Source organism: Meles meles, chromosome 4, assembly GCF_922984935.1.
Source record: "Meles meles chromosome 4, mMelMel3.1 paternal haplotype, whole genome shotgun sequence".
Lineage (NCBI taxonomy): Eukaryota > Metazoa > Chordata > Mammalia > Carnivora > Mustelidae > Meles > Meles meles.
In genome coordinates, this window is record NC_060069.1 from 157947893 (window position 1) to 157970742 (window position 22850).

The 22850-nt window shown below is 44.3% G+C and overlaps 1 protein-coding gene across 5 annotated transcripts in view; it reads right to left on the reverse strand.

The window, feature by feature from the left end:
• The window catches only part of ERG (ETS transcription factor ERG), a 173396-nt gene that overhangs the window by 3336 nt on the left and 147210 nt on the right, over nt 1-22850 (reverse strand). For 4 of the 5 annotated variants that reach the window (XM_046003310.1, XM_046003311.1, XM_046003314.1 and 1 more), the window contains 6 exons: nt 17767-17970; nt 16858-16938; nt 14875-14946; nt 8048-8116; nt 7317-7373; nt 6545-6592 (listed from right to left, as the gene is read on the reverse strand). In XM_046003310.1, coding sequence (XP_045859266.1) covers nt 6545-6592; nt 7317-7373; nt 8048-8116; nt 14875-14946; nt 16858-16938; nt 17767-17970 — 531 coding nt within the window. The remainder of the gene's footprint in view (nt 1-6544; nt 6593-7316; nt 7374-8047; nt 8117-14874; nt 14947-16857; nt 16939-17766; nt 17971-22850) is intronic. The other variant, XM_046003312.1, reaches the window with a different exon arrangement.

A 22850-nucleotide genomic window follows, 5' to 3' on the forward strand; every position in this document is an offset into this window, starting at 1 on the left:
AGGAGTTGTTTCACCCACCCCAGGGAGCCCACAGTCGGAGGGGCTGACACCATGGATGAGAGGCCTATCTCCTTGCCCCAGGGAGGGGCCAACTGTGTGAGCTGCTCGTATTCCGGATCTCCCCAAGGGATCAGACCATGGCAAGGTTCTGGGTAAGGCCACTAGCCCCCACAGCCTGACCTCTGCCCTCTCCACTTCATCATCGCCTCTCTCCCAGAAACACACACTTTACTGATCACTTCCACAAGTATATTCTTATCCCAAGCCCTGTGTCTAGGGAACCTGACCCAAGGCCAGGATCCTGGGTGACTATCAGGCAGATCAGCAGATCCAAGTCCTTTCCGGAATGCAAAGAATTCCTATGGGGCCAAGTTTAGGTGGGTCCCATCCATTTCGTACTTCCTTAGAAAACCGGCCAAGTCCACTTTGCATTTCAGGGGTGAAAGGGTTTATTTTTCCTATTTTGTGAAGCAGAAAGTGCCATTATGTCGATGGCAATAATGACTTAATACCATTTATATTGGCAAGGTCAAGTGAAATAATAAAAGTCAGATTTAGGAAATGAACTTCTAAAAGTTTATGGAAAAACCTAGAGAATGGAAGTAAACACCGTTATTTCTAACATAACATTTTGCTGGCACCCAGAAAGCAATTCTGTCAAAACTTTTCCTAGAACAGAATTAACCCACTCAGAATGAGGAAGTTTAGAAAAAGGTTGGCTCTTTTTCAAACCAGATCACCTATTTCCAGTACTTGGGCAACTGCGCCGTAACGGAAATCCACGTGTTGCCCCCGCATTGCGATACCAGTTGTGTTCAGGAGAGTTTCCCAAAGAAGAACGGTGATCGGTGTGTGGTTGTGAGCCTTTTAGGGGCCAAAGGAGACTCCAGCTTTACCTGAGATCTCATGTAGTTTGGGGGTGGAGGGGCATGGCCAGAATTTTTTTTATCCCATTGGAGACGTGTGGATGTGGCTTTTAGGTTTTAATAAATTCCGAGAGACATCCAGGCACATCATTCTAGCCACCATGTTATACCACGATAAGATGATTTACGGTTCCCCACAGGAGAGAAGCATGTAAATATCGACAGCAGTATTGAGCACGGGGAGAAGCTCAGATGTGCTGAACAGATTTGAGAAGCTTTGCAAGCAAATAAGAGGCACGTCTTTCCACCCAAACTCCAGCTATACCACTGCCTCGGGCTTACACCAAAATGATTACTCTTTATTACACGTTCAGTAAGTATCAATATATGTGATAAAATGATTAAAGTAACTTTAACTGGCAACTCTTCAGGGAACTGACGTTGTGCAAAAATCAATTATAAATTTGCTTTTTCCTAAATCCTCCCCCTCCTTAACTCCCTGTATAAGCTGTCCAATTCGTAAATCCTTGTTTCCACATTGACTACATGGAATTGGATATGTTTGTGAATTCATCCATACAATAGCATCGTGAGAAAGGTCAGCCTTTTCTGAATGTGTTCTGGAAAATTATCATTTTCAGTCTTGCAACACATTTGAAATATATTAACAGCTTGTCGTTCATCTCAATGGAAGCCTATGCTTTTTCCGAACCACATATTCAAACTGTTCCCAATCAAGTCTGTTGCCCCCAACATCTCATTAATATGCATTTTTTTAAAAAAATACAAAGAATGGTATGAGAAAACCATATGGTTTCAGTATATATATTGTAACCAAAGGATTACTACTTGAAAAAAAATTCCATATCGGACCTGGGAATAGGGAAAAACATGTTTTTTTTTTTTTTTGGATTTTTATTTAACATTCCAACTTACGCTTCAACATAAACACATAGAGTTGTCTGAAAATAAATATTCACTGTCAGCCTCCTCCCACAGAGAGATTAATTCCACAGATCTTGCATAAATACACAGAACTTCCTAAATAGCCAGAAAAATACTTGGTATTTATTCAAACCTTGGCATTGCTCTTAAGAATCTGTCCCTTGCCCATTTCCTTTGTAAACATGTATAGGAGAGAACCAGTGGACAAAAGTGGTTTCTTATCTTTCCTGCTCCTGAAGAACTAGAAAGTCAGGGACCTAAATTCATGGCTGGGAATTCAAAGATGAGCAATTTCTTACTAGACCATTTTACCCAGCAGCCTTGAAGACACAGGGCTCAGGCCTCTGAGCCTTTCAAGGGTCTATGGCAATCAGAGATCTCTAAACAAAATTCATCAGCTTCCAAACCCGAGCACAAAAGCAAAAATGGAAAACCAATTCCTGTTTAAGTAAATGTTACAAAAATGCAACACTACGTCAAGCTCATTTGTTGTTAAATTTAATATTCATAACAAAATCCGTTGTATTCCCAGTATAGGGCAGGTTTTTTCACTGTGAAAGAACTGTCGTGGATGCACGTGGCGGCTGAGAACTCAGCCAGTGGGAGGTTAACTGAGATCCTTGTGGCCACAAATTTCAGAGCAATTAAAACAGAAACATTTGATGCATTTTAGAACATACAACAGGGAATCCAAATCAAGGATACCTAAGGTTTAGGAAGCCTTAGAGGGGTGTGGTTTGTTCACTGGACAAGACAGAAAGTGAAAGAGAAGCTCTTACATTTGGGATCGCCCCCCAGGAGCCCTGCCACCTCCCCCCTGGTCCATCACCTTACTTCTGGAAAACGCTTCACATCTGTTTTCTTGCCCTGTCTTGCTAACAGCCTTGGTTTTATCTAGTGTAATTAACCAAATAGCCAGGACTGGTGGGGAAAACAAAGACCTCTCGGCTGTCCACCCACAGAAGAGCCCAGTGGGATGAAAGGGGGAGGGGTGCGGCCTGAAATAGAATGAATGAAAGGCAATCCTTTAATTTCTAGAAGGAAAGTGATCTCTTAATGCAATTAAAGGAAAGAAGAGAAATAACAGTAGCAAAGAAGGTTGACTGAGCAGAAAAGGGCAAAACATCTAAAAGGCTTACAAAGCACAGAAAAAAGCAGACCTGGGAATGACTCGGCAGCTGTGGGTCCAGTAGGAGAGGTGTCCCCAGACCGGGGCACCACGACCACCTCCTAATGGAGGGGCAGAGCAGAGGGGGGCCCAATGAGCACAGGGTGGCAGCCCACTGGGGCCACTTCCGACCACAGCAGGCTATGCTGCAAAGAAACCCCTGTTCTCAGCCTGGCCCCTCCACCATGTTAGGCTCCAGGCAGCAGGAGCATCCCAGGGAGAAAACTTTGCCCCAGGCTCTGTGTGGCTCCGGCAGGACTTGGTAGCGGACAGGGCAGTACAGTGGCTGCAAGCACCACTTTGGAATCATCACTGCCTCTGAGGACTCCCGGCACTGGCACATACAGGACCTTGGGCAACTCACCCAGCTCTCCGTGCCTCAGTGCCCTCCTCTGTAAAATGGGGGTGATGGTAATGGTACTATCTCGCTGGGTCACAATAAGGACATATTCAATACATGAATGTTTGAGCTGAAAATCAAGAGTTTAAAGAGAGGCACACACCTTGCCTAGAGCTATAAGATGACAAAAGGAAGCCAAGTGCCCCCCCCCTTCCTGTGCACACATTTCCCTGCACACCGCCCCCCGCCCCCGGCCCCCTTTGGCCTTGAAGAATAGCAAACAGTATTTTCAGGGCTGGCTGGTGATCACTGAAGGCCTACTATGCACCAGGCACCGTTCTGAACATCTTATATTTATATATCTTTTTATCCCCCCCCCAATCATATGAGATCCCATTGTGGAGGTGAGGACATTAGAGCCTAGAGAGGTAGAGTGACTTATCCCACCCAAGGTCAGCAGGGGTTGGAACCCAGACTCCAAGCCTACATGCCAAATCACGGCAAAAGCCATTGCTTACAGGCCCCGCTTTCTGCACACATCTCCACACTCCTTACCCCTCTCCAGGTTGTCCCTTCCCTGGGCCCGCAGCTTGGGAAGTCCCCAGTGGAAGACCGGACACTCCCATCTCCAAACAGATGGCAAAAACATCCCTAACACCGGTGTCCAGGTGCATGTGACACTGGATACGCTTCATGCCCACCACCGAAGGGTATCCATTAGCATCAAGGGAGCCACCCGAGAAAGCACGTTCCCAGAAAAGTCAACTTCATTTCATCAGAGAAGCCACCTTACATGTGCAGCCGTTCTGATGGGACATAAAGCTGCCGCGTGGCTTATCCGTGACCCATCACATAATTCTGCAGGGACACACCTCTCAGCAGGAGAAATACAGCCCATCAAATGCACATCAAGTGAGTATCTGGGACAGAGACACTGGGATACTCTCATTATCCTCCCCACATATGCACGATGATGTCACCTTTCCATTTAAAATGATTAAGAAGAGTTTGCACTGTACAAAGAGCAAAGGCAACAATTGTAAGTGATGAAGGATTTATTTATCAGAGAATGGGAAAATAGAATCACACAGGAAGAGGCAGTCTCATTCACAGGAAGATAAAAGACATTCCGGGTTTGGGGTCAGAAGGCCACATGAACACAACTGACGTGCAGCCCAAGGAGAGATGGAGAGAAGGCCTAATTCATTATAAACGGGGTAAAATAAATCTTTATCCTCCAGCCCTGAGTGGGGATGTTGGCGCCTTCCCCAGGCCCAGGAAGGATGGTTTTGTGACACAAAGTGTGGTCTTCGCCCCCAGTGCAGACCTGCCCACCTGCCCACCTGTCAGGCACCGAGACGTTTCCCCAGTGTCTGAACTGTCGTAGAACTAAATGGAAATCCTTTCTTTCTATTCTCTTGGCCTCCATTCTCCAAGCCCTCCTTCCTCCCTCATGCTTAGTCAGGGGCGGTGAAGGACAAGAAAATAAACCAGACTTGGGGGACAGGGCTTTCACCTCCCTTCTTATTGGCCGTGTGACTCCGGGAAAGTTACCTAATGTTGCTGGATCTCTGAGTCCTCTCTTGCAGAAGGTACACAATACCCTGTCTGGGCTGTCACTTGGCGGCTCCACCAACATGAGAGCCTGCCCAGGCATTACGCAGGGTGTGGGGGGAGTGTATTTGTTATTTCACACGATTCTATTAACGTCCCCAGAGTGCTTCTGCTTCCGTTTCTTTCCTCGTTCCAATCTATCCTGAACACCGCGGCCAGATCAGTCTTCCTGAAGCATGACTGATAATAGTCATCTCAAAACATGGTAATCATTTTTAGTTGAACAGTTATGGAGCTGTCATACGTGAGCACCGGGACTAGGGGAGACCAAAGACCCAGGAGCCTTGGCCATCAGTTGGATGCTCGCTGAAGGGAACAGAGCCCGTGGCTCCGTGGACAGAGGTTGTAACCACCTGTGTTCATTTCTCCGCCAGAATGTCAGGTCTGTGAGGATCAAGGACAGTGTCTCCTTATTCCCCACATTCATTTATTCAACAACTAATTATCGAGTGCCTGGTCCAGGTCCCAGGGTAGAGTAGGAAATGAAACAGTCCCTTAGTTCAAATGCCTAAACGTATTTGCTGAACTAGTGAACGTTACCTAAAACCGAATGTCAAAGCTTCAGACACTCAATAATGATGATATTTCATGTTCTCAAAATATAGATTCCCTTGCAGGGATGCATGCTGATTGAATCTGGACTTTTCCATTCCCAATCCGATTTTGGCCTCAGTGTTTAGGAAATATACATTCCAGCTTGTCCTTGCAATATGCCTATGTCATCTTGGCATCTGAATGTGCTGTTGAGAATACTAAGCATATGCTGTGAATTTCTGAAGCTGAGGCCAGCACAGCTGGCTTTAATCTGAGTACAAACAAATAAAACTGTTTGGTGGGCACTGAAATGTGATGACAGGTGATGACCCTTGGCAAGGTATGGGTCACAAGGGGGCCAGTTAAGAACGCGCACTTTCTTCTAGCCTCTAAGCTCAAAATCAGACAGTTCATTGATGATGGTCCTAGATCTGAAGACTTACAGTGGAAATTAAGGTTCTCCTTTTCAAGATATTACTTAATTGGTTTGTGCGATGGGTTCGGTTGTGTCCCCCCAAAATGCCTATGTTGGAATCCTAACCTCCAGGATCTCAGAATGTGAACTTATTTGGCAATAGGGTCTTTATAGAGGTGACCAAGTGGAAGTAACGTCAAGGTAGGTTCTAATCCAATATGACTGGGGTCCTTATAAAGGGAAATTTGGACACAGACAGACACACACTCAGAGAAGACAGGTAAAGAGACACACAGAGAAGACAGCTATCTACAAGCCAAGGAGAGAGATCTGAAACAGATCATTCTTCACAGCCCTCACATGACACTTGACACTTGGACTTTGGACGTCTGGCTTTCAGCCTGTGAGGCAATAAATGTCTGTTGTCGGAGACCCAAGGGAAGTAATATAGCTTACTTTAGCTGATACTGCTCTTTGCTGAAGCTAATGTCTTAATTCTTAATATGATCCATTTTATCCCACTTAGGCAAATAATCCAACGAGATCTAAACTCAACTTTGTTCAGGTGAAGGGATTTCTCACCAATACAAGTTAATCTTACAAAACAGCCACAGCCAAAAAGGGTAACTTTGTTAGGAGCAAAACCACCAGCATGAGCTCACCTGGGTTTGCAAGGCGGCTACTTGTTGGTCCAAGAATCTGATAAGGATCTACAGAAAAACAAAACAAAACAAAAGAAGAAGAAGAAGAAATAGTCAAATCCCAAAGACCAAAGACCACATCATGACTCGATATCATGTCGCTGCAGCCATAATGCTAACCCACTTGTGTTTCCAGATTTCAGAGTTGAATGTACCCGCCCCACCCCCCACATACACCAAAGTCACCTAGAACCACTTCCTATATTGAGTAAGATGTCACATGGAACCTGAGAGAAATTTCTTGCTAAAGGCCTCTTAGCTGGCTGTTAAGTGCAGGTTGATTCAGGGTTCCCAACACCCAGCTCTAAGTCCCTGGACAGAAATTGGGGAAACAAGATATGTCCCCACTTGGCCCCGGCACCATGCTGGCCATATTGCTCAGCATACTGGCAATATCCACCCTCCAATGCCCTCCACATTGGACCTGGCAAAATGCCGGCATGCAGCACGTGGCCTGAAGGTAAAATGAGAACTCATCTGTCACAAAGAAACAGCCTGCATGCAACAGAATGTCTTCTCCGTATTCACTGCATAGACTTCGGAAATGTTTTAGCAAAATCTCAAGCTATCCCCATTGAATAGACCGATGACTTGGTCCACATTTTATATATGGAGCCATGATAAAGAGGATGAAATCTCATTAATTTCATTTAGGAAGTGACACATTTTAGAAATACGTGCGCTAAATCTACTTCTTTTTTGATGGCCAGCAAGACGTTCCCTGAAAACATACCTAGCTGAGGACGCTGGTCTTCAGTTTTGGGCACTGCGGAAGGAGACGGCTGAGCAGCTGAAAATCCAAAAACAATGGACAGAGTAGCTATAACTTCTGTTTGAACCATTAGTCTTTGATGGTGTTATAGCACCATTCCAACAATTATCTTAGTTATTAGCATGTCGTCTTACTCTCATACTAAGTCACATTTAATGGCAAGAAATTTCCTTTCTAATGAAACCAAATGTAGAAATTGTAGCAAAAAAAAGAGAGAGAGAGAGAGGGCACTTTAAATTATTTTTTAAAAAAATATTTATACAACACTGTTTCCAAAACTAGAAAAAAAAAAAGAATTTGAGAAACCGATTAAAATGAATCATAGTCTAAACGAAACAGAAAAGGGGAAATCACCAGGAAAATAAAGTTACAGATACTTTCAAACATGGCCAAGATTAGGAAATCACCCAGTATTTAATCTGTGCCCAGACATCTCATGAGACTTGCCTTTGTCCTTGTTGAAATACATTACATCATTTGTTTCTTTTTGTTATGGAAGTATGGAAGTAGGCATAACCCCAGTAGAAAAAGAATCATTGCATTTAAAGACCAGTTGCACATCGTTGCCAATGGAACAAACACTCTATGCATTGAAAAAGCATAGATTCGCTGCAGAAATTGTTATGTGTTCCATTAATGGTTATCTACTGCCTTGTGACATGCAGACTCAAGCAGCTGGGCCAACACTGTACCTTTCGACTGGGGGGTGGGGTGACCGTGACTAGTCCAGGCTGATCTCCTGGGTGGGTCATAAGGTATATCTGCAAAGACAAATAAATCAACTAAACGATCAATAATGTAATTTATAATAGATATATCCTGTGTTTTTTGTGATTGTCATAACTTTTGTGTTTATTAGAATAAATACTGTGAATGGAAATCCAGTAATCCATAGAAATACCAAACCTGTATTCCATTAGGTTTGGGTTTTGCTTAGAAATTACCATTTTGTTTAGTCTATTGATCTAACATTTTCACCCACTGACCTGACAACTCTGATAGATTCTTGCAGTTTGCTGAGTCTTCCAAGGAAACTTCCTACAATCATCATAGGTCAAGACCATATTGTTTCTCACAATCTACTTGGACCTGCTTCTACCTGTGACTGACCTAAATTCACCCCTTTGTTATCGTCATGAATCATCCAGAGCAGTGCTCACAAATTTGTAAGTCCAACAGTTCTTGCTCGAGGCCTGCCCCTAAGTCCACCAAACCATACTCATGTTCCTTTCTCTTCTTCTTCCCTGGAAACGAGCATGCCCACTTATCCTCTTATTGGCCAGCTGCCTCTCTCAGTGACTCCTCATTTTCTCTTTAATAATCTCACCCAGTTATATTAAATCAGTCTTAAGTATCCTGTTATTTTTCTATGTAAATATCTACTTTTTCTCTTCCTCTAAATGAAATTAGAATTTCTCTAAAAGAACTACATGAAATCAATCAGGAGACAAATAATATTGCATGTTCACAATGAGCATAGGAGCTGAAGCCTAGGGGCGCCTGGGTGGCTCAGTCAGTTGAGTATCTATCATTGGCTCAGGTCATGATCCCAGGATCCCATGCGTTGGGCTCCGTGCTCAGTGGGGAGTCCGCTTCTCTGTCTGCCCCTCACTCTGCTCATGCTCTCTCTCTCTCTCAAATAAATAACTAAATGTTTAAAAAACAACAACAACAAGCTGAAGCATAAGCCAGTAACTTCTTTGTATTTCCAATGCATTATCATTTGTCTCATAAATCATCATTGCACTTCACAATGCAAATTTAGCTTTACTTCTGCAACCTCAGCACAAGTTCTATTAACGATTATGAAGATTTTAAGTCATTTCAAGGTTCTTTCAAAAATATACTCCAGAACATTACCATGCATATTCTTACTAACTGTGCATACCTAAAGTGATTTCTACACAAAATCCCCTTACAGATCCACTTCAAAACTACGTTTTCTTGGATTGATGGGGACTCAATTCAATGCCATGTGTCATTCTGAGCCAACTGAAAGCCACAGCCAGATACTTCAGCACACCTGGATATTGCTACAAAATCTCACTCAGAGGGCAGGGCAAGTCAATGAGTTAAAAACCTCTCTTTAAACAGATGAGTTGACCCTATTTTAGATTGGTAATCTGGTGGGTCCATCTTCAAAAAGCTTGACTACGTTGCTAACGATGCATCTCTTCTTATTTTCAGATCCCAAAAGAATACCACTGAAATGCAACGTGAAATTCAACCCAGAGTTGCCTTAATTTATTTGGTCTGTCTGGCTACAAGCAACTCGACCAGTGTGGTCTCTGAAATCCTACCCTCTATAGTGCTGGTTGAATAAGATGATTTTTTTCTTTTTAAACTGCTATTGCTCACCCCTCCTTCTCTGCTGGCATTTTTGCAGTTTGGACCAGAACCTTTTCCCACTCAGTTCCTCAGAGTCTCACTTTTCTGGTGTTGGGGTTGCACGTGAGAATTAAATCTGTAGCCGCTATCAATTTACAACTGAATTTCAACTTAAGTCTCTGGGAGCCCTTTGCACAGACCCTCGTTCAGTTGCATTTTGTCTTAAAAAAACTGGTCAGCCAGGGTTTCAGTGTCAGAATCGTCTCAGAAGGAGACCAGTCTACTTGTCTACTATAGACAAGTCTATATATAGTCTACTATGTATAGTCAGGTCTACTACAACGGCATCGAGGTGAACTCAGGGGGTGACAGGCACAACTTGACCAGGGCCTTCTGCTGACCAAATGAAAAAGAAAGACATGTTCTAGATCCTAGATCTCAAAGTGTGGTCTGCAAGCCAGTAATGTTGGCAACATCTGGGAGCTTGGGAGAAAGGCAGAATCTCAGTCTAGATCTACTGAATCAGAATCTGCATTTTGACAAGATCCCAGGTGACCTGGGAACACACTGAATGTGTTTGAGCAAACATGTTCTAGACAATTTCCAGTACTTGTTTCTAGGCGGGAAACTGTGTTCCTACAGATAGGGATCTCAGAACTACTATCTGAGTGTGTCAGTACATGTGAATAGAAGCGTGCAAAGAGCTCTACTTTGGGTCTTTTTTACCAGAGAGAATGCTAACAGAATGAACAGCAAATGTCAGTAGGCTGGTCCCCTCCCACTCTGAACATAAAAGCGTTGCTCATGAAATTGTGACTGGAAAAAATTAAACACCCAACTACCAAGAGAAAAATATTTTGAAACCCTCTTTTCATAAATCCTTCTTAGGATATATAACCATGTTCCATCCTCTCTTGAAAATAAGTCAGGACCTAAATAACACCAAGTCTGATTTTTAGCCAAGAATTTGTGATATTTATATGAACGATGATTAACATGTTCATAAACATATTGCCATGGAAGATAAGTAGGGTTTTGTTTTCGTTCATGAAATTCTGGTCCTGTGCTTCCTTATCAGCTATCGCTCACGCGCTGTGGGCACTGAGCCTCCCTCCTGTGGGAGGGGACACTGGGCAGGGCTGAATGAAGCCACACTGGGACAGGCGGCCACCGCGGGGACCCCTCCAGCCACACCACCCCGCAGCATGGCTGCTGCTGGGCAGCTCTCCTCTTGGGCTGCTTGAGAAATTATGCCTCCATGAGCATTTGCTATGTGTCCCTTACTAACAGTAGGACACAGAACTTCTACCTAGAACAGATTTTACATTTAATTTTTGGCATTCGGTTCAACACGTTCTCCATCTCTCTTGAACTGTATGATCTTTGAGGTAATTAACTCATACGCTTGGCAGAAGGTCCAGTGTCAGAGAAGGGCTGCGTTCTGGCATTGGGTCTGTTATCTTTTCTGTAACAGGCTGTGTATTTAGAAACCAAAATTTATAAAAAGTGGGAGCAGCTTAGGGTTACCATAGAAGTGTGTTTTATGCCATGATCCAGATCAAAAAGCACGAAACTGAAAATATAGAGTTTGACTGGTTTGGGGTCCCTCCATACCAGCACCTTGATTTATTTCTTGGGAGCTGGGATCAGTTTGCTCCTTCACACCCACTCCCTTCCCTGGGCATCACTGAATCAAGAAAACATGTATATTCTATTCTCCTTCCTGCAGGGTTAAGTCCACCAAGTTTTGTATTCTGTTTTCATCAAGCTTAAAGATGAACATTTTCTAGCCCTTAGGACGTCCACCCGCCCACTTTATTTTTAATGGACCAGAACTTGGACCACAGGAGAGCTCGTCTGCATTCTGCAGGATCCATGCCATGTTTGCAAAGCAGAGCTGAAGGGCACTAGCTGGGCTGGGGGAGGGAAGGAAGGATGAGATCTGCCTGCTGTCAATGAATCTAGATGCTAAAGCGAAGACAGGAAGACAGCCAGCTATTGCCCAGGACCAGCCAACAAAACCATATTCAATGGCAGGAAGTTTTGGAGTCAACCCTAATGTGATTAAGTCACTCTCCCTTGTTTTTCTCCAGACCATCCTTCTAAAATCTTCTGTCAAAGACATGGAGATCTGGGAACATCTTGTATTCCTTTGCCTCCTAGCTGTGTAGGTTGCTCTGGTAGGTCTAGCCAGGAGAACGCAAAGAGTACATTTTTAGCCATGAGCTGGGATATAGGCTTTGCATAGCACCTGATGTGGGAGAATGTACATTAACTGCGTTGTCTTTCCACTCAATTGGTGACACCAAACGTCACCAAGTTGTGAACTCCAACCGCGGAATCATTTAAGATCCTGAGAAACCCCTGAAGATCACCAGCTGAAAAGTCAAAGTCAAGGCTGCATTTGCTGGTTCAGCCCTCCAGTCTCTTTTGAGCGCATTCTAGATGCATGTCATGATACATGGACTGTGTGCTGCTGGAAGAGGAGAGATGGAATTTCAGAATGTCCTTGTTGGCATACACCAGAGCTTTCCTATAAACTGCCCAGAAGACGCCAGGTGGGATGACACATCACGAGGTCAAAAACCAGGATGCAAGGTTTGATGAGTCAGACCTGTCTCTTTTATGTCACTTGAGACCCCAAGGGGCCATGTCTCCAAGAGGTATGTGTTCAGCAAGGCAGGAGGGTACTTACAAGAGAGGTGGAGAAAGGGCTTCTGGTAGTTCTAACCGACACAACTCAAGAAACATGAAACACCATGAAATCATGACCATGAAAACTAGAACGTAAAATGATACAACTGTGTGCTAACACTTTATAAGAGTAGGGGAGAGACGGCTCTACATGTTAACTGAACAACGGGATCATGAAAGAGGGTGCATTTTGAATCAGGAACGTTTGGACAAAGCGAATAGGAGCAAGCCTGGGAAGAGAAGGCAGAGGCTTGAACAAAGCAGTGAAACGTCCATGTGTGCATTTGTTCAAGGTCGAGCCCTGCCTCCACCTAGTAGAGAAGTCACTCTCTTCTCCAAGGTTAAACCCCTGAATCTACCTTTCAGCAAATAGTGCTGGCTTGTTGGGTCTGATTCAAACTCCTTATCCCAATATGTGTGTATCTCCCCTGACATTCACAGTAGCAGTCATCAAGACAGATATTTTTGATAGAAACTGAGTTTCTGAAACATACTTTACTAGTATGGAGATATGGAGCTGTGTGTGATCTCTTCCAGGTCCCAGATCATGGCCCCAAGGAAGAGCCTTTTCAGAGCTATGCAGGGTGCATCTGAATTTGCTGCCTGACCTCCCTGTGACAAAGCACAGAGGGGTGTCCCCGCCATCACCTCCCAGCCTCCCCCTCTCCATATACCTGGGAGGCCATATCTTCCAAATCTACTATATCCTAAAATACAAAAAGGATACGCTGTCCTTTGTAGCAATGAGCAACCAGCTAGCTGGTCTGACTATTGAGCTGTACCAATGGATTTGGCCAATGTTGTGATCTTTTGACAAATCTCCAACACTAGCTCACAATCCCTGGATTTTGCACCTCAGTCAGGGACACCTATGAGGCAGCTTCAAGCAAACAAGGAAGCAAGCAAACAAGCCCTGAACCCCCATTTTAGAAAACTTTTTTTTTTTTTTTAAGTTTGGATGGAAATGTTTTTTAAATGCTCACAAAACCATTGTAGTTTCCCTACACTTCGATTTTCTCAAGGATGCATTTATTAGAGATAAATGGTGGGGTTCTTCATGGTCTAGTTCACTCTAGACCCTGGATCTTGTCCCCACTTAAATGGCCAGGGAAGTCTCTACCAGGACAGAGATAACCAAGCACTTTGGCCAAGCCTTTCCACCATGTTCCCCAGGAGCAGGGCAACAAACCCCTCCTCTGAGGTTCGAGAAGAAGACAATCAGCAGCCTGATGGCACTAAGGCGGTAACAGGGCAGTGCTGGGGTAGGAGAGACTCCAAGAAGCTTCTTCACTCATGCTTCTTAGCTCACTGGTCCCCAGTCTTTCTCACTGGAAAGAAACAGTGGTGCTAAGCTTAGCACCCTGGATGAATTCAAAACAAGTCTTGTGCAGCCTGGACATGAGCCAGAGGTCAAAGGGTGACAGCTTGGGTCTAGGAAGACATGAGTCTCAGATCCATGGATGGCTATGGAAAAACCCATCCGCTGTCCCGAATCACCATGTTATCATTGTAAGCCCCAGTGAAGGGACAGAAGTCTACGCCATGCATGTGCTCACTCTACTTGTCCACCTGCAAACATCTAGTCCTCCATGGGCATGTGGCCCTTCCCTGGAGAGCGTCCTTTTCCTTCCATGGGAGGTACATTTGCAAGCCCCGCTGCTCCTACAGTCCTGCCATTAGAAGCAGCTCATGTGTGCGTGTCCCTCTCTGGCTCCAGGATGCTAGCCCTTAGGGTTAAATACTCATGTGTGTGAGTCCATCTCTGGCTCTAGGTGGCTCTACTGAAACACTGAGAAGTTTGGGCAAAACATGTATGTGAGCCTGTGAGCTGGGTCCTTTCTACCTCCGTGGCCGGCATGCAGGAGATGCTCCCCAGACATCTGTGGAATAAAGAGCCCAGCTTTCTGAGAACAGGATGCTTTCTGAAGTCTGACTCCCAGAATGTAATAGTGTGCTTGTCACTAATAAGTCTTGGATAATATTTATGTTTTCATGAATGATATATAAATCGATTATGTACAGAAATCCTCAGGAAAGACATAAAGTAAGAGTCTGATGTAAATTTTATCTATTACATGCTTCTGCCCCGAAGGACGGGCTCCTGTGACATCCGGGGGATCCATGTCTAGCACTAAGGGGATGCCTCCTGCTTCGTGGGCTCCCCCAAGGACAGAAGTCCTTCCATGACCCCAAAAGCAGAGCGATTCCTTACTGCCAGGCATCCAGGGATCATCTTTGCCCATCTGTCTTTTAAAGTAGCTCGTGAAGGGGCTGATCTGCTTTGAATTCTGCAGTCAAGGACCTTTGGTGTGATCTCTGAATGAGAGGGTCTGACCGAATTTAGGCTCCTAATCCACAGAGGAAGAATGAGATTGCTCAGGACTCTCTCCAAGACCCAGGATCCGCTCCCTCTGACTCACGTGACTTAGGTCACGGATCTCACGGGCCATCCTGGGATGTCTCTCAAGGAACAGATCACACAGGGGGGTTTTCGTACCTGGCCTAGTTGTAATTCTTTGCGTGGCTTCAGGATATACTGAAGTATTTGGGAATATAAAAGCTGCACCCCCTGCAGACAAAAGGAAAGACAAAACATGTGAAGGTCTGTTGTTGCGGTTGTTGATCTCAGCAACTGTGCCAAATCGACTTTGCCCTATGACACCAAAGGGAGGCTCCCCCCTCGAGCCTGCTGTTCCAGACTTTGGGGAGGAAGGGACAGGCACGAGGGGGCAGAAACTGATTCTGACTACGGAAGTGGGTGGCAAGCTGTCCTGTGCCCCATTTGTGATAGAGTGTCTCGTGTTTTGATCTTACAGCTTCTTGCTGAAGCCCAACTGTGTGTCCTCCTCCCCGCCAGCAATCTCATTTTATTAAAAAAAAAATTCTGTGGTGTGTATTTTCATTTTTAAATTGCATTAAAAAAATCCACAAAACATTTGACAGAGCCCTTGGAAATTCATACCAATAGATTATAAGTATGTTGTCAAAGACTATATGGATCTTATTAAAAATGATTCTCCATCTCTATTCAAATGCGTGTTTCCCTGTCTCTCTCTCAATCAATGTCCCTGTCGTTAGCAGAAAAAAATCCCCTTTCTGCAGTCCGGTCCATTTGGAATTGGTTGTCCTTTTCTTCGATTGTTCAATGTTTCACAGTCACAAAAGTAAGGAAAACAGAGCCTTCTTGAAACTTTCCCTCAGTGTTATGCATTTTTTAAAACAACTGCAAAATTATCAGAAAATGTGTATAGCTCAAAGGTGTTTCCTAAGAGAAGGAAATTACTTTGTCTAAGTTATTTGTTATTTCTGGCCACAAGGTCATGAATAGGCTGATGTGTGTAACCTCCGCTGAAAAAGCACAAGACTGACTCAAAGCATTTTTTTTCTTACTTCACATTAAAAGCACAATGTTCTGAACATTGAGGACCAAGATTAAGCAGCAATTTCATTGTAACACTCAGACCTAGACTCATGCACAAGACACATGTTAAAGTAAACTGGCGAATGGTTGGAACACGGCTGTACTTCCACGTGAGGCTGGCAATGAACTGGCTTCTTGGCTTACAAGCTGGTGACCCACGCCTTGCCAGAACATGCAGGTTTTTCCCCTAGCCTGGGTGGTGGCGGAGGGTCCCCGCAGGCTGGTACAGTGTGGTGAGCACTCTGCGGCCATGCTTCTACACTGGTCTCTATCAGGAGGGAGACAACGGAGGCCAGCCAGGAGCACATTCATCTGCAGAAAGCCAGCTTCTACTATAAGGGGAGGTGGGGTGGGGGAAAGTTAGCAGGGACAAAGCATCCTGTTAAAGTCTACGAGGCTCGGGCAATACACAAAGAGAATGCAGAATCTGTGGTTAGAGATAGAATAGCAGGGATTGGGTTAGCCACTAATTTCATATTGTCCAAAATTATTATAGCTTCCCTTTCAACAAAAGCTCACCAAAAGTAACACATGAGCAATCCTTTCTACTACTGCCTTTTGCAAGTGTCCGAAGTCTGTGCAAGAAGACTAAAGTCAAGACAAGTCAAATGTCCTAAAACGTCTCCTAAACGGGAAAAATAAAACTCCTGCTTGTCCTAGTACACATTCCTTGAAGAATAAAAAAAGAAAAAAACAAAAAAGAATACTAAGGGCCCCTTCATAGAGAACATGCTTTTAGTCTCCATAGTCAGCACAGCACATTTGGGGAATAAGAGCAGCAGATTATATCCAGCAAACTTGAGCTAAGGTTATGGCTAAAGGCTAATTCTGCACATCTCAAGTCCTTTGATGCCCTAGGGAATGGACAGTGCTCAGGAACCAGAGGGCGCCCCCTGCCTGTAGGCTCTGGTACCTCCCGCAAGAGCCTCCTGCCTTCAACCATCCTCTGGGTTCTGCCTTCCTGATGAGCTGCCCATCCTGCCTGCCACCTTGAAAGCATGCAGCCTGTGGACAAGAGCCTGCGTTCATCCTGTGGGCAAGGGGCAGGGCCAGCATTACCTGTGTTTCTAGCATGCATTAACCGTGGAGAGTTTTGTAAGGCTTTATCAACATCATCGGAAGTCAAATGTGGAAGAGGAGCTACAAAACAAAACAGAAGCAACATCAAAATGAAAAAAAAAGAGAGAGAATTACCTTCCTTTAAAAAATAAGAAAGAAGGAAGAAGAACACCTCCCCACTCCCGCCCTCATATCCGGGGATGCTTGGAAATCTCTCCATGGCCCTGCTGCTGGTTAGCGTGTTAAACCCTAGGTGGGCCCATATTCCATTCAGGGAGTAAGTAATCAGGATGCCAGGCAAAGCATTTATACCAGAGTTCACACCACCCCGCTACCGCGCCGCCTTTGTCTCCTGCTAACCATGCTTAACGTCTGACAAATTAAAGCATGCAGCAAACTTGGTGAATTCATGCCCCCAATCGCCAATATGCCATTCCCATTCTGTCAGGTGAAGCCACATCTCATGATCCCAAGTGGAAACTTCCCTCCTTTTGTGTGCAGGTGGGATCGGAAGGGGACTTGGTTTAGCTTTAGGGAGGATAAACCCCTAATTCCCGTGCGGTAGGAGCCTTTCTGTTTCTGTTTCAGTGTGGGGCACCATGAAGGCTCAATCATGTGTGACCAGATAAAGCTTTGGTTCCCTTTGCCATGTGATCTGCTCAATGGAGGTGACCATGGTGGACAAAGCTGAAGGCTAACGTGAATTTTTGGCTTCCGGGAGAAGCACTGGCTGCTTCTCACCACGTTCACCTACATCATGGCCTTGTAAGCAGTTGGTTGTCTCAGACCCTAAATGAGAATGGGTGAGGGCAGGAAGAAGCTGTCCACAGACTGCTGTGAACTCTCTTGGCTCCAGCTCGCCAGAACCAGCACGCCAGTGATCTCGGCCCCAAGCGGGGACCATCTTACTCTCTCTGAGGTAGTGCAGGTGCGAGAGAAGGATGTCAGCGTTGTAGCTCGGGGTGAGCCTCTGGAAGTCGTCCTTGGTCATCTTGCACAGTTCCTTCCCATCAATGTTCTGGAACAGCAAGATGTCGACGTCTGGAAGGCCGTATTCTTTCACTGCCCACTCCAGCCACTGCCGGACATGGTCTGTACTCCACAGCGTAGGGTCTGGAAGGGGATGGAACATAACTGATCAACTCCCAAAGACGTATTTCTAGGGCAGAGCTACCTCCCAGGAGGGATCCCCCAGCAGCTGCAGCTTTCCAGAACGGCCCCTTTTCCCATTTTCCCAGAAGAACGGCCCCCAGCCCAGCTCAGTGACCTGTCAAAAGAAGGTGATGTGGGGGAAAGACAAAAAAAAAAAAAAAAAAAAAAACCAAAAAAACAAAAAACACCAACTGACTCACACGCAGTGATCATTGCCTTTAAAGTGAATTGTTTTGGAAGTCTAGGATTATTCACACCACTGCCCCTCTGGTTGTTCAGAAAATCTAAAGTTTAATGTGGGGACAGGTTTTTTTTTTTTAATTATTTATTTTTTCCACTTTTTTCACTCTTATTTATTGATTTAAAAATGAAAAAAATATGGCAACACTCTTTCCTTATTAAACCACGGGCATCTTCATATGAAAATAAAAAGTTCAAGACACAAATCAGGAAAAATGTTTACTGTCACACAAAAAATGTATTTGTACAAAATACTGGAAAAAACTAGCCATAAAATTGTTAATAGAGTGGAGGTAAATCAAAACCCCAGCACCTCCGATGAGCTAGTATTTCTAAGAGAGAGCTGTCAGTTCCTTGATTTTCCCTCAGAGAATTTGGTTTTGCACCCACCTGGCACCTGCATGGGAGGGGACAGGCTGGGGGACTTTCACACCCCACAACATGCTGGCAATGTCATCACGTTCCATTGCTATGTGTTGGGGGAATCTGGGTGGGGTCCCAGAGGGCACAACCTTGAGGAGACAGAGCAGGCAATCCTTGATGGAAATATACCTGTGACTGTCCCACACGGACACTCTGGGTGGAGGGATATTTAAGGCCCCCAAATGCTGGTAGATGGGAGACACCAAGGCAGGAAGTAGGAGCCCAGAGTTTATTTTATTTTCTTTAAGATTTTATTTATTTATTTGACAGGCAGAAATCACAAGTAGGCAGAGAAGCAGGCAGAGAGAGAGGAGGAAGCAGGCTCCCCACTGAGCAGAGAGCCTGACTCAGGGCTCAATCCCAGGACCCTGAGACCACGACCTGAGCCGAAGGCAGAGGCTTTAACCCACTGAGCCACCCAGGTGCCCCAGGAGCCCAGAGTTTAAACCCCAGGGTCTCTCAACTTGCTGCAACCTCCAGAGACTGCTTCTCCTTTCTATATCTGTTTTACATGTGAAAGGAGAGCCTTGACCTTTGTTCTCTGGACAGGCCCTTAGAGATCGGGCATGCCAAGATGCTCTGATCATAATGAGTGAGAATTTGGTGTAGGATAAGTCATCCTTTCAAACCACTTCATAGCTAATAGCTCTAGAACCTTGTCTCATCTTACTGATGTTTCAGGCTACCCAAGAATGGGACACGTGTGCCATTGGAAGATATTTCAAGTTTGCAAAAGTAAATAGCAGTAATAGTGAGAAACAGCCAGAGAGTCACACCACCAGAGTTCTCACCTCTTCCCTCCCTTCCTTCCTTTTTCCTTCTGTCTCCCCTAATGCTTCATATCTATTTTAGTTGAAAGAAATAACTTCAAATCCAATGGACTCCACCCCCTTGCTTTCCCCTCCTGAACACTCCAGAAGAAACCACCATTCTGAACTTGATACACTCATCATCCCCTATGTACATTTGAATACTGTTGCCATATCAACTATGTGTATTGTCTGTGTTTTTAAACTTAACATGAATGATATCTGAGTTTTCAAAATGTGTCCAAGTTCATCCATGTAGGACTATTCAATCAGGTAAGCAGCTCTTGGGCCCTCTCACATGCATAGACCCAATTTACTGAGCAGTGAACATCTGAGTGTCCATCTCCCCATGCACATGTGAAGGTATCTGCATTGGTCCACAGCCCTGAGTCTACACTGGGGTCACAGGGAGAGGAAAGAGCTGAGCCTGGTCTCATCCTGGGAGATCAGAACTATTAAAAGCTCCCCAGGTAATGCTTATGTGCAGGCAAGTTTAGATCATCACCTCCAAGGCCTCACTGCTCAAAGTGTGGTCCTGGGATCTTGCAGCATCGACATCACCTGGGACCTACTTTGAAATGCAGAATCTCAGGTGCCACTCCAGACCCGAATTTTCATCAGATCCTCAGATGAGCCACCTGCAAGCACGGGGCAGTGCTGGCCTGAAGAGAGGACCTAGATGTGGAATTGTTGGGGTGTAGTGATGTACCTGTTCAATTTTTCTGGTTAGGATGGGATGTCCACTGATTTTGTGACACTCACACTCTCAACAAGCAATCAGTGCACAGAATCTGAAAACCAAGGAGAGTGCTGGTTCTGTGCCATCTGCAAAACCTGAAATGGCCGTGTTGACAGGAAGGTGTGTGCATTCCTGCATAATTCAAACATACGGGAACGCTTTGTTAGTCTGTGAAAATGGAGTGTGTATACGGAAGGTTAACTTGTTCACCATTGAGTTCAGATGGCTGTTTGCCATTGGGTCAGGATTTGACCTTGGGGGATAAAATGGTCAAAACTCCAGACTGTTTTTATAGAAGGTCTTCTCTCTTCTTTTTCTCATGGCCTGTCATAATCCCTCATTATACAGACACAGATCATATTTAATGATCCCCAATTCAAGCCTCTGTGCCCCTTGGTTCTGTGTGGAGGACAGTCATGGCCTCTCAGACAGAGGACCCTCTTGTCCGCCATGCTCCCCAGGTCATTTTTCTTAAATCCCACCACCATCAGCCAAACCTTTCATGATTATGTTTTGTTTTTGCCTTTAACAACGTAGAAGGATTTTTTTTTTTTTTTTTTTTTGGTGGGGAGGGGGAGCTGGTAGCTACTTCCTAGAAATCAGTTCATTCTGGGAATGCATTTTCTTCTCTTAATGGTTTAACTAGATACTCTAAAAATGATATATAAACATCTTCCCGAAATTCATGGGCTTCATGTTAAAATGGTAAAATGACATATTAGGAAGACAGCCAAAAAAAAGAAGTCTAATCTCTCTTTGGTCTCTTGGTGTGCTACTAATTGGTTTCCTTTGCTAAGCCCAGGGCTGTCACGGCTCATTCAATTTTCCTTTTAGGGACTCATGGGCGAGACCCCAGGGACCAATTCCTCGACCTGCATTGTTCTTATTACAAACATTCTTGCTTTGGGTTGGTGTAACAGCCATTCTCCTGTACTGCTGGCATAACTATAAATTGCTACCACCTTTCCAACGAACAATTCGGCAATACATTTGAAACTTCTTTCCAAAAAAATGTGTGCATCGTTTCTGAACTAAAAATTCCACTTCTAGAAATTTATCGTAAGGAAATAATAGAGGATGTGCGCAATGATTTATTTTCAAGGATGTTCTTTGTAGTGGTGTTTATAGTAGCCTAACATTGGAAACACCCTAAATGTCCAACCAAAGAGACCTAGTTAAGTTATGGCACATTTAGGGATGTTCCTGTGAAACTTGGAAACTAAAATTATACCATTGAATATATGGATAGGAAAAAATGCTCAAAGTGGATTAAATTGAAAAGTTTGAAAACATTATTGAAGCATAATTAAACTTTGCTAAGAAATGTAAATATATCCATGGAAAGAATTTTAGAGGGCCCAGCAATAAGAGGTCAGCTGTCATCTCTGGAGAGAAGATGATGGAGATTTTTAGATGTTTGTTTCTTTATCACTAAACTTTTTTTTTTTTAGATTTTATTTATTTGACAGAGAGAGATCACAAGTAGATAGAGAGGCAGGCAGAGAGAGAGAGAGGGAAGCAGGCTCCCTGCTGAGCAGAGAGCCCGATGCAGGACTTGATCCCAGGACCCTGAGATCATGACCTGAGCCGAAAGCAGCGGCTTAACCCACTGAGCCACCCAGGCGCCCATCACTAAACTTTTTCACTGAACTGTATTTTCTGTTTTTCTCTCCAATAACATGTAGTACTTAGGCTAAAAATTGTTCATAAAAATGTATTCTGCTCCATTTCAAAATCCAAACAAGATCTTACAAAGGGTTTAAAAATACACACACACACACACAAATAAAAAGGGTACATGATGTGATGAGACCTGGGTGTTATACACAACTGACAAATTATTGAACACTACCTCTGAAACTAATGATGTACTATATGTTGGCTAATTAAATTAAAATTTTATATATATATATATACACACATATATATGTTAAAGTGTTTTTATAAAATTTTCAAGGGTATAAAATTTTAATCTCACTTTCTTACATGGTTTTTTTTTAAGATTTTATTTATTTATTTGACAGAGAGATCACAAGTAGGCAGAGAGGCAGGCAGAGAGAGAGGAGGAAGCAGGCTCCCTGCTGAGCAGAGAGCCCGATGAGGGCTTCGATCCCAGGACCCTGAGATCATTACCTGAGCTGAAGGCAGAGGCTTAACCCACTGAGCCACCCAGGCGCCCCATCTTATATTTTTATTAATGGGGATTGCTTCATTTGAAAAGAATAAAGTTACTTGAAGTTGTGTTACTCCTGTTATCTTTTTGGGAATGGATCTCTACATCCCCACCCTATAGGGATCCCCACCCTATAAGCAAAGAATATGAAAAACAAACGATGTCCATATGATGGAGTAAAGAAGATATGATAGAGTAAAGAAGGATGTTCCTTTCTGACCTGTCAGTGGGGTGCCATTATTCTGGACCTACTCTGGAGGTGTCATAACAGAGAATACTTTTCAAGAGACAAGCCCAATCTCCCCCACATGAAGCACAGGACCCTGAGTTTGCCAGACCCTACTGTCTTCATAGGTGTCATTCCCAACCACTCACCATCCCCTCATCCTACAGCCACACACAACTGCCTGCCCTCTCCTGAACCAACACCCCATGCCTGTGCCCAAACACCATCTGT